This window comes from Cyanistes caeruleus, chromosome Z, assembly GCF_971803275.1.
Source record: "Cyanistes caeruleus chromosome Z, bCyaCae1.hap1.1, whole genome shotgun sequence".
Lineage (NCBI taxonomy): Eukaryota > Metazoa > Chordata > Aves > Passeriformes > Paridae > Cyanistes > Cyanistes caeruleus.
This window is the reverse complement of record NC_141732.1, coordinates 64,629,710-64,641,996: the sequence shown is the minus strand read 5'-3', so window position 1 is coordinate 64,641,996 and position 12,287 is coordinate 64,629,710. Positions and strand designations below refer to the sequence as shown.

At 37.6% G+C, this 12,287-nt stretch overlaps 1 protein-coding gene across 10 annotated transcripts in view; it reads right to left on the bottom strand.

Annotated features, from left to right (window-relative positions):
• Nucleotides 1–12,287, bottom strand: part of ARL15 (ARF like GTPase 15) — a 284,774-nt gene that overhangs the window by 213,980 nt on the left and 58,507 nt on the right. Inside the window, exon 1 of one of the 10 annotated variants that reach the window (XM_023944533.2) lies at nucleotides 11,426–11,590. The exons of the other annotated variants lie outside the window; for them this stretch is intronic. Coding sequence (XP_023800301.1) covers nucleotides 11,426–11,443 — 18 coding nt within the window. The 5' untranslated portion in view covers nucleotides 11,444–11,590. Of the gene's footprint in view, nucleotides 1–11,425; nucleotides 11,591–12,287 lie in introns of those variants that run through there. 10 annotated transcript variants of the gene reach the window in all.

Sequence of the window (12,287 nt, the reverse complement as noted above, 5' to 3'; positions counted from 1 at the left end):
TCTCCATCCATTCCAGGCAGATCAAAGGTGCATTTGACCATAGCATTAGCTATTAATGAACAAGAAGAAATAAGATGCCAGCATGATAACAGGGAAGTGGTTTTTGTCATCAGTACCAGAACATCCCACACACATCTGCCAGTTCCAAAGATATTGCTGTAAAAGTCCTTCTGTATCTTCAGCACTGGATCATAACCAGAAGATTATGGCGGATTATATGTTAAATTTGGGCTGAGTTTGTCAAAGGGGAGGCAAAATGATTATTTTTTTTTTAATCCTAGGACAGAACCTTCAGTAGTGAGTAGAAAATGCTAACAGGACTAAGTATAAATAAACTGCAACTTCACAAAAGCTGACTTCTTTCAGAAACAGACATTTACATATTGTGTTTTAGTAAGAACAGTAAAATGCAGTTTTCCATACAAATTTCCAGGAAAAGAGGACATGGACTCAAGCTGTAGCAGGGAAAGTTCAGGTTGGACATTGGGAGGAATTACTTCACAAAAGGGTTGTCAAGAATTGAAGGAGCCTGCCCAAGCAGGTGTCAGTCACCATCCCTGGAAATGTTCAAGGAAAGATTGGATGTGGCACTTTGTGCTGTGGTCTAGTTGACAAGGTGTTCTCTATGATCAAAAAGACATTTTCCAGCCTAATTGATTGCGTGATTCTATGTCTGCCAGTGGTTGCTATGACAAAATGTACAATAAAGAATTAAATGTACAATAAAGAATTAAATTTATTGTACAAAATGTACAATAAAGAATTAAAGTATGCATGTGTAAAATTCTGAAATATTGTTTGAAGACTACCTCATGAAAACCTGAGGTTTAATGGCTTTTCTAAAAATGTTTGCTGTTCAGGGCAAATACAGAGCAAATTAAATACCCATGTAAATATTTAGCCCTCCAAATGCTATTAAATGCCAACGTGATCTCACAGCATCAAGCTCCTCTAAATACTAAAAAAAAAAAAAAAAGCATAACCCTCTACAAAAATTAATTTTCCTCTCTAATGTAATTATCCTAAGAAAAGAGTCCCTAGTTCTGCAGTGGACTCTGAAATCAGAATGGGAAAGATGATAGGTTTTTTAAGCAGAGCTTGAGGTATTTTATTTCCATACATTTTTAACTGAGATGGAAAAAGACCTCTGCCACGCTTTACCTAAAGGAACAACAGTTATTTCCCAAACTGCATCACTATCCTGTTTTGGATAACAGGATAAGCAAACATCCACGTTTGTTGCTTTTCCAAAGAAAAGAAAAGAGCGGGAAGCTTTATCCAGTCATGGCAGTCCCCTTCACTTATTGTCATAGCCTTGTCACTTCTCAGTTTTCATGTCAAGCTAACACACACATTTTGCCAAGTTAGATACAATCCCTCTGTTCTAGTCTTCGCATTTTGTTCAACGTGCATTCATACTGCACTGGTCATTTACTTCAGATTCACTAAAATACGAAGCACTTAATTGTTAAGTGGGTACATACTGCCGTTTGCAACCCAGCTAATCTGTTCTCTTTTTAATTGCACTATACCCAGTTTCTGGGTTTCATTAACTTCCTCCTTTGAACTATCTAGGTGTCTAGGAAATCTCTTCATGTGCAGTTCAGACAACTACATTGATTTACAATTAAATTTGTTTACACACCAAGGCTGTGTCAGACTACATTTCTATAACATTCAATTCAATGTCATTTCCCAAGAGTCCACTTGCTGTCTGAATTACAACTTTCAAACAATGTATTACTATCACAAACTTATGATACAGTCTGTTCAAGTTCTGTGCACCAACTTATTTGACATCTGACAAAATAGTATTTTAATATTAATTTTTATGCCCAGAGTCTGCCAGTCAACAGATTCAATAAATTCAATTATAATTTGAACCATACAATTCACAGTAGCTACTGAAGCACTTATACTATCCAGAGAACAATCAGCTCAGCCACTTCAGGGCAAGGTGTGAATTTTGATACCTACATCCAGGTAACTGAAGCTGTTTCTCATTCTCCTGACCTGGAAGAAACATGCTACTACTAGCTGCTAAAGTTAGGATAAATAACCATTGGTAATGTAGGCTCTTGATAAACAGTGCTGAGGAATGAAGAAGACTAGTCTGCAAGATTTTTTTGAGAAACACCAGTAAAATTTAAGGAGAACTGCTAATATTTGTTTCTTTTAATTTCTCCATGATTTTCTGCAAAAGGCTGGAAGACATCAGGAAAAAATAAACTAACATCATGTTTAATAGCTGAATGTCCACTTGATAAATAGGGGCAGAGAAGGACCACACAGTCTCACAGTACCTAAACCCACAGTCCTGGGAGAGAGGGGGCAATCACAAGGATTTCTCAGATAGGAGTGGTTTATAACCACTCTCTAAAGCATAGCAGGAATTTTCTCAGTAATTTTACATTAAACCATACACACTGTGAGTGATAAACTCTTCTGAGTTTTAATAAGCAAACACTGCTTTGCAACCACAGTGTGTTAAGCCCTCAGGCAATACCCACATGGTATAGAAGCATGCAGTCTTTACAAAATAGCTCTGTAGGACATGTTTCTTATGACCAGTCATGCAGCAAGACAACTGAAGCAGACAGAAATTTTACAGAATGTGGTATGAAACAGTCAAATTAGCAATGCACAGTCATAAGCCAGAATAATGACTGGGACTCAGGAAGAAAAACAGACCATGTCTACATGGATAATTTGTTTACAACAAGTATTGTCACTGCTTCTGGTGAAAATTTTCAAAATAAGTGCAGTTATGCATAGTTTAAAGATGGAAATGATCATCAGTGTTTTCAAATCATTAGCATGTATGCCATTAATTTTATTCAAATATTACTATAAAACAGACCCTGAGACATCAGTTATGCTAAATTACTTTAGCCACCAGGTGCCTCAATCAAATGCCCCAAAGAATTGACAGTAGGAGGCTATTATTAACACCAGCTCCACATTTAGGGTGCAGAGCAGGTAAAATTACCAGCTCTTAGGCAAACCACCTCACAACAGAGTGGAAATGAAGGAAGCAACACAGGCCAGACAGTCTGATCTGAGAAAAAAAAACATATGCTTGATCTCAGATTCACCAATCAAATTGAATTCAGTCATGTGAACCAGAGGCCAGGCAAACAACTGAGAACCCTGTCCTCCATTCTCCAAACTCCTTCCAATGCTGTAGAAAAGACTTTCATAAAACTAACAATTTGCTCAGCACAAGAACATGCATCTTCCCCAAATCCCACAGATAACCAGACAAAGGCTGAAACACAAATTTTTTTCCTCCCTGCTTCTCATCTCCCTCTTTTTTTTTTTTTGTTTCTTTGTTTGGGGAAGGTAGGTGGGCTAGTTTTTGTTTTGAGCTAAAATCATTGACAGATTTCATTTTCCTGGGAATACGTATTACCAGATTCTGAGAACCACAGCCCTTAATTTAGGGAAGTTTTTACTGTAAACTGAAGAAAACTAATCAGCAGTGTGTATTAAAAAAGCTGGGAATAGGAAGTAGCTTCAGAGGGGCATGAGAGGTATTCAGCACAAACTACATAGAAGGTAAAAACTACTTTTGGTAAACTCAAGATTCAGCATTTTTCTGACTCTTCCTACTTTCACTGGGAACACAGGACTAGACAGAAACATTGTTGAATCACTAATTTCCATCTTCCACAAGCACAAGTATTCAAATTAAGATTTATTCATATAAGGATTACCCATATAAAGAGATGTACAATCCCAATCTTGAAGATTCATTTTGTTCTGTTCTCCTAACCCCGGACATATTGTGAGCCTCAAGTCATCTCTTAGTTCCTCATAGCAGACTAAAGATCACCGAAAAGAAATTCCAAAGTCAAAAAATTAGCACTTCTCCAGAAAATAAGAAGGATAAATTGCCAATTTTTTGCACTTGACAACACAAAAAAAGTCTTTGAGTAATAATTTCTCAGTCAGAAATTGTTTTAGAAAAAGAAATCAAACCAACATAATAACTAAAGAGCAACAGAGAACTTTAAGCACTCAGCAGGTTACAGAAGACAAAGCCTAACAAATCAGGGCTTAGACAAGGAACTGGCTTAAAAGGAGGACCACTAAAGAAAAAGAAGAGAATTTTTTAAAAAAGAAGGAAGGTAAAAACAGAAAGAACAGAAAGAAGCTTTATAGACGTTCCTACTAATACCTTGCAGACCAAGCACTTGAGGCACTAAGCATAAATTTTTTTAACAATTATAAGAAAACACTATGCAAGAGGCAAAGAAAGGATGAGTGCACATTGCATGCGTACACCTCTTGGGTCTCAGAATCCTCCCCCAAATCTCCTGTCTATACAAAACAGAGGGGCAATAATACAGAATAATTTTGATCCACAGGCAAAACAGGTTGGCTTGAGTGTCACAAGTGACCTTCCTTCTAGACATAGCTCAAGAAGTAGAAGTATTATTTCATCAAAGCAGGCGACTGAGTGAAGCAGAAGTTGAGCCACAGAAATGCGAAACTAAGCACATAAATCCCTAACAAGGCAAACATAGAAGGCAAAGCACAAAGCCCTTACCAGCATTGACAGAGAAGGTGATCCTGGCTGCCCTCAACAATTCAGATACTCATAAGAAAGAATTAGGCATTATAAACTAGTCCTAACTAGAAGGAGAAACCACTTCTGCTGAGACAAGATGATCCATCTTGAAAGGACTTCTGCAATAAATTAGCAAACCTGTAAGGTAAGCCAGGTGTAGTATTGCTGTGAGAATTATCTCAAATTTAACTAGAAAAGACAAATGGAAGGCAAAAGAAACATTTTAGCTAGTTAACTTTACAGAATAAGATAATATAGGAGAGTACAAAGGAATAAAAATATACAAAGCCTGTTGTGTGGCAACACCACTCAATGCAAGAAACGACTTAATGCAAACAATGCTGTCAGAAAAACTAACCACCACCAACTGTGCCTAAATTCACTCCCACTGTCTTTTAAATCTGAAGACACCCCAGTGATTCAAAACTAGCCTGTCTGAACAAGATGTTATAAAATGTCAATGAGATTGACAAGAACTTCTTTCCTGCCTTCATACAAAGGTATTTCCCAACTCTCCTATCATAGCCAATCAAAGGTTTTCTTATTTTCTTCAGGTTACATCAACCATAACTGCCCTCAAGGCAGGACAGTATCTCCAAGACAAAGATTAAACCGGAGAACATACTGCCAGAATTAGAAATGGTTTCACATTCTGCTACTGCCTGTCTGTTAAATCTGTCTGTGGTAGCTTCACAAAGGATTTCCCTGTCGCTATGTAGAAAGTGCATGTCAGCAACAGTGATTTGACTATATGGAACAAACCACAGATAAGCTACCGAGCAGGCACATTTAAACAAAACAAAAATAAGGGGGCTTAAAGTGACAGCTTGATTATTGTTATAGTAAACCAGCATGCAGTTTTTGAGGAAAGTTTAATTAAACTTGTATTCAAGAACAGGAATGCTCTAAAAAGACAGCATCTAAATATTTGTTTTATTAACAGAGTATGTATGAGAAGCCTCTCCTCCAACACCTGATCACCTTCTTGCTCAACCATGAATATTTTGCAGAGCTGAGAAAAGTCAGAATGATTTTCAATTAAGAAAAAAAATCACCATTAGCAAAAAAAATTACAACATCTTGGAGAAAGAGGTTTTAAATACTTTTTTAATGGTATCAATTCTTCTTAAGCACCATCCGGAAACTGGTGAAAAAACTGCTTCTGAAAGGAAGTTGAATTTCTCAATATACAAACTGTGTGTGAGAAAGCTCCACCAAAGTAAGTTTGTATTGAATTATTATTTATATCTACATCCTGTTTAGCCATTTAGAAAAAAAAGTTTAGTTCACGTTCCATAGATCCCTTTGTGTAAAGCTTTAAAAAGGCTTCTGCTGAAACAGGGAGGGCTCCGGTTCTTATATCCTCCAATTCACACTCTGAGACTCTCAGAACTTTCAACCTGGATTTCCCCAACAAAAATAAAATCATCCATATTATTTCCTCATGATTGAGTTGGTTTTAAGCTTTAAACAAAGAAATAGAAAGGAGATACTGAACTATAGAAAAAACCCAGTCATGTTATTATTTATAGGTCTATGTAGCTTGATCAAAATACTTGACTGAGACAAACCCAAGTTTTGCCAGAGAAGGCTATTTGTCAAGCTATAGCTGTTTCTCTACACCTTTCCACTTGCTCCCAAGACTCATAACCCTTGAAAAAGGTGGGATTGGGCACTGCCTAAGGACCCTTTCCTGGCTTAATTATAGCAGCACTGCACTGAAATGTAATAGAGGCTTGCTTGCACTTTGGACACTTGTCTGCTTAAAGTGACAGCTTACCTCAAAAAGCAACAGCTGACATTCAGGCACTCCTCATCTTCAGCTTTTTCTACAGGACAAAAGGTACTCCAGATACATACACTCATCTGATGCACGCTGACATAGAACACCTCTGGACCCACACATAACTGCTTTTAATTTCTCTTATTACTTTTGGAATAAGTAGAACTAAGTAGAACATCATATACTAGAATAATCCTACATTTCAGCATAAAAAAATACAATTTGAAGTTCAAGTTATATACTGTATTTCTGTAAAAGAAGACCAAGAGATGGCTTATCTGCCATCCCAAAAAACCCAACAAGTTCCAAAAAGAACACACCAAGTCAAATTAAACCTCAAAAAAAATAATGAATCACAGCTGAAGTCCTCAACATACAGAGATTGCTTCTTTAAATGATCTTAACATCACAATCACTGTAAAATATCTTTTATGCTATCAATCACCATTAAGAAAGCTTTCAGGCTTTTAAAAAAAAATATGTATGATGCTGAGTTCTACAAATATAGTGTTTTCTTTCACAATTACAAAGGTACTTTTTAGACAGAAATTGTATATAGACCTCTGCTCAAATTATTAGAAAATCATCTCATGTGACTTCACTGAAAGGATCTGCTCAAATTATTAGAAAATCATCTCATGTGACTTCACTGAAAGGATCTGCTCAAATTATTAGAAAATCATCTCATGTGACTTCACTTCACAGGATGACTTCTATACTTGGGCTTTATTTTAAATAAATATGCCATTCAAAATTCAGTATTATAATAACATGTAACAATACCATCTCACTTCTGTTGTAAATTTGCAGAATAGGAACTAGCTGAAAACCAAATTATTTACAAATGTTGCTCAAAAATATGCCAGTAGAAACATATTGTTTGAAAATTAGTTTTCATTCCTGTGGTTTTTATTTTTCTGAGTTTGGTTTTACTCAATTTGAGGATTTATTCCACACTTCCAACATGTAATTGCAAAAAAAATTTAGATTTTTTTTTTTACTTCTCACTAAACAGCTTCTTCTCCTTGCTCTTGAACTTCATTCCACTTCAGTTTTAAACAGGGGAATTAACATTAAGTTTCCTACTAAATGGAGAAGTTAAACATTAATTTCACTTCATAAGACAATTAAGACCTCCTGGTCAGAAACTGTATATGGGAATTTCAAAGAGAGTCTAAAACCAGCTGCGGAATATCTTGTCTTGTAAACACACTGAACCAGCTCTGTTTCACATATCTCAGCTTTGCCATTTTGATAGTGACAACACTGAAAAAGAAAATCACATTACTTGGTAAGGACTGCTATTTGCCCCTTCAGCTCACAGGGGCAATCCAAAACTGGTGGTGGAAATCAAAATACTCTCCTCCATAAAAAATTACTACTCTTCAAACTGATTTTTAAACTTCTAATTCAGGTAAGTAGGACCTGATATATATAATATATAATTAAAGCACAAATTAAGAGAAAACGTAGAAAACTGATAATTTTGTCATTTAATGCTGTTACGAAAACATTAAGTTACAAAAAATAGTAAGAACTGTCTGAAGATTTAGTTGAAGAGAGTCTTGGTACTGACAGCCAATCACTGGCCTTCAGTGACACGCAACCAGAGTGTGAAACAAAATCTATTCAACAATTTAATAGTAAAAATAAAGGGGAAAAAAAAAATAACATTACACATCACAAAAATTACATATATTGGCTCAGCCCTATAGACACATTTCAAAGTTATAACAACTTCTTCAGTGTTAAATCACAACTAGAATGAGTTCTCTCCGTAAAAGATCATAGTAAACAGCTTCACTGGAGTTAGTTGATCTGTAATAATAAAAAAAATAATAAAACTGAATACTAAACAAAAAAAAAACTAAATAAAAATTATATAAAATTAATACATAAATAAATAAGAGAGTGATGAGGAGCAATGGCTTTGAACTAAAAGGGAGGAGGTTTAGTTAGATGTTAGAAAGAAATTTTTTACTGTGGGGGTGGTTAGGCACTGGCACAGGTTGCCCAGAGAAGCTGTGGATGCCTCAACTCTGTAAGGCCAGGCTGGATGGGGAAGCAACCTGGAAGAGTGGAAAGTGCCCCTGCCCATGGAAAGGCCATTAGACCTGGATGATTTTTAAGTTTCCTTCCACATGCTGCTGGAAATTATACCAAGTTTAAAATCTTTTATATAACTTTCTTCAAGGGTTTTGTTCACCTTTGCCAAGGGTAAAAGACTTTAAGTTTATTTTTAAAGGACTGTTTCACCACTTGAGGCCTGGTGACTTTAACATCTCAGTAGACTGGGAGTAACACAGAAGATTCACAAAAGATAAGGACCATTAACGAACATCAACTCCAAACATCACCCCTGGCATGGCTGGAGACTCCTGGTTTGGTAAAAGATAGGTAAGAAAACAAGGAATGAGAACCTAGTTAACATTGCAGGCTTAGAGATCAACAACTAATAGGAAACCAAATACTAAGTACTGTGTAACTTGGGACCAATGAACACTGAACCAATTAATTCCTTTGAGTTTTGACTTTATATGAAAAATCCAGTAAAAATTATGAGTGATTGACTGGTTTTCTCTGCACCACCCAGGCAAAGTGAGGACGAAATTGTTTTTGTTGCACATCCCGGCCAGAACAAAGTAATGCTTTAATTCTCCAACACTAAAAATGTCCTGCAGTTCTGGTGACACCAACAAAAGCCTTTTTACGATTCTATGAAATGCAAGTAATTAAGGACTGAAATCTAATTACATAGCAGGTCATATTCCCTGTAAACCAAATACCATCCAATGATGGATGCATTTGGAAATGGATTTTTTTAGTTCATTATACATAGGAAGGAATCTGATAACCATTTAGGTTAGAGAAGGTTTTTATTATCTTTAAGTCCAAGCATTAACTCAGCACAGCCAAGTCCACCACTAAAACATGTCCCTTAGTGCCACATCTACACATCTTTTAAATACCTTAATGGCTGGTGAATCAGCCACTTGCCTGGGAAGCCTGTTTCAAAGCTTGACAACCCTTTCCATGGTGGAATTTTGATGGTGGGTAATAGTGGCTATTAAGGACAAATGGTGGATATTAGGAATACATTTTCCTAATATCCACTCTGAACTTCCTCTGGCATGCCTTGAGGTAATTTCTTCTTATCGCATTGCTTGTTAGCAGAGAATAGGCTGACCCACCCCAGCCACACTCTCCTTTCAGGCAGTTGTGGAGAGTGATAAGGTCACCCCTGAGCCTCCTTTCCTCCAGACTAAACACCCCCAGCTCCCTCAGCTGCTCCTCACAGCACTTGTGCTCCAGAGCCTGCCCCAGCTCCCCTGCCCTTCTCTGGACTCACTCCAGCCCCTCAGTGTCTTTCCTGCAGTCAGGGCCCAGAACTGGACACAGCACTCCAGGTGTGGCCTCACCAGTGCCCAGGACAGGGGGACAATCCCTGCCCTGCTCCTGCTGGCCACACTATTGCTGAGCCAGGCCAGGATGCCATTGGCCTTCTTGGCCACCTGGGCACAGCCTGGCTCATGTTCAGCTGCTGCCACCAGCACCCCCAGGTCCTTTCCAGCCACTCTGCCCCAGCCTGTGGCACTGCCTGGGGTTGGTGTGACCCAAGGGCAGGAGCCAGCACTGGGCCTTGCTGAATCTCACACCATTGGCCTCAGCCCATGATCCAGCCTGTCCTGATCCCTCTGCAGAGACTTCCTGACCTCCAGCAGATCAACACTCCCACCCTGCTTGGTGTCATTTGTGAAGTGCCTGAGGGTGCACTCAATCCCCTCATCCAGATCATTGATAAAGATATTAAATGGAGGTGCTCCCAGTACTGAGCCCTGGGGAACCCCGCCCATAACCAGCCACCAGCTGGATGTAATTCCATCCACCACCACTCTCTGGGCCTGGACATCCAGGCAGTTTTTAATCCCGCAGAATGTACCTTTTTCTGTCTGTAAGACAAAGAATGATAGAATAGTTTGGGTTGGAAGGGACCATGAAGATCATCTGGCTCCAACTTTCCTCCTATGGGCATGGTCAGCTTCTGCTAGACCAGATTGCTCAAAACCCCATGTAACCTTGCACTAAGTTGTTTAAAGTGAAGTAAGAAAGATGAACAGGAAATTTAGGCTAGATCTTAGAAAAACAGTGTGCAGAAGGTAGGGCCAGGTGAGCTCAGGAGGAGTTTGTTAAAAGAGATTATGGAACCTGATGTGGTTTTTTTTTAGAGAAGCAGTCTGGTCAGAACTGGTTTGGTCATAGCTCATCCTGCTTCTGAGCCAGGAATTAATTAGATGACGCTCGCTCCTTTCAGCTCTATTTGTTATGATGTTATCATGTGAACATGAAAAACAGAAACATTTGTGCATTAAGGGAGACTCCCTGTTTCTGAGGCTTTTTATACTTCACCAACCTGTGCCATGAAGTCTTGCATCAGCAACACATAAATCCATTAAGTCATCTGTCTATAAAACACTTCTCTCTATTAAGCCCTTCTTCTAAAATGTATTTCAACCTATTTCAAACCCAAAACAGCTATTAAAAAAGAATTTTACAGAAAGTTTTTTTGATATCCCAAATTAACCTTGGAAAGCCCCACCAACACTCAAAGCCTATTCTTCAAATAAAGAGTCTGTTTTCAGTACAAAACACAGACAAAGCCGACAGAAAGTTATTTAAGTCAGTTTAAGAGCTAACGAATACAGCAGTGTGCAGGGCCTAACAGAAACACAGAGACCTGCAATAGTTCAACATACTAAGCATATAGCAGTAAAAATTTATATACCACTTTTATAATTTCTTTTCAATCCTCCTCTTAAAATCTTTTCCTTAAGAAAGTCATTCCTTGCAGCAGTTGTTACAGTGAGCAGGCAATGCACATGCTGAAATACAACAAAAGCAGCTTTTCTTAACAAAAATATTCTAGCAATGAGGGGAACAGCGAATCAAGACCAGAAAATTTTGAACCCTGGTTACATACAATATCAAAGTTAACATCTATGGGCAAAAAATTAGATTCTTACTTCATTAGAATCAGATGCTAAGAGAAAAAAAAAAAGATGCCAGCTTACCTGGTGCACATATCTCATATAAAGTAGCCTTGTAAAGAAAGCTTGAAAGAACTCAGAGGAGGACAGAGAAGTGACAACATGAAATTAAGTGGCATTATTTGCAATATTATTCAAGAACTTGAGTAGATTACTAACATCTTCCTTCCTCAGGAAAGAGCTTCCCACACTACAGAATTTAAAAAAAAAAAAACCCTACAAAAGAAGCCACAAAACCCCTATTTTCTGAATCCCATGCTAGAGTTCACAAAGAAATTTGCAATCACAACTGATTCTTTCTAATTATGTTCTAATTTCAGTGATTAAAAAGAGCAGAAGGCTTATATAAGTATTCAAATGCCCAGACACCAATCACCCAAGGCATGCACCGTGATTCAGAACCACGAAGATCTTGCCTAGAACTTGCTCTGGAGTATCAGTAAATTCTTTTCATTTTACACCTCAGTTTAGCCTGCTGGAAAACAATATCTCGTGTCTCATTGGGAAGTCTGAAATTTGAGCCACTGTCTGTGAGATCTGGGAATACAAGCATATGGAATAATAAAACCATCATGAGAGAGTTACACAGGCATTTCCAAATACATTCAGATTTTGTACTTACTAAGAGTTTTATTCATATTCTCCATCTAGAGCTGATTTACAAACCACTAAATTATTATTGGAGTGTGATAGCTTATAAAAGATTAATTAATGTTACATTACAGGCTCAGCACAAAACACACCTAAAACAACAGTTTATTTTATTGTGGTTTTCTTACTCATTATCCAATAGTCCTAGAGCCTCAGTTCAGCTTCATTTACTCCACGTAGTTGTTTTTTGGCTTTTCTAAAAAGCCAAAAGTTGTTTGGAGTTGGGTTTTTGGTT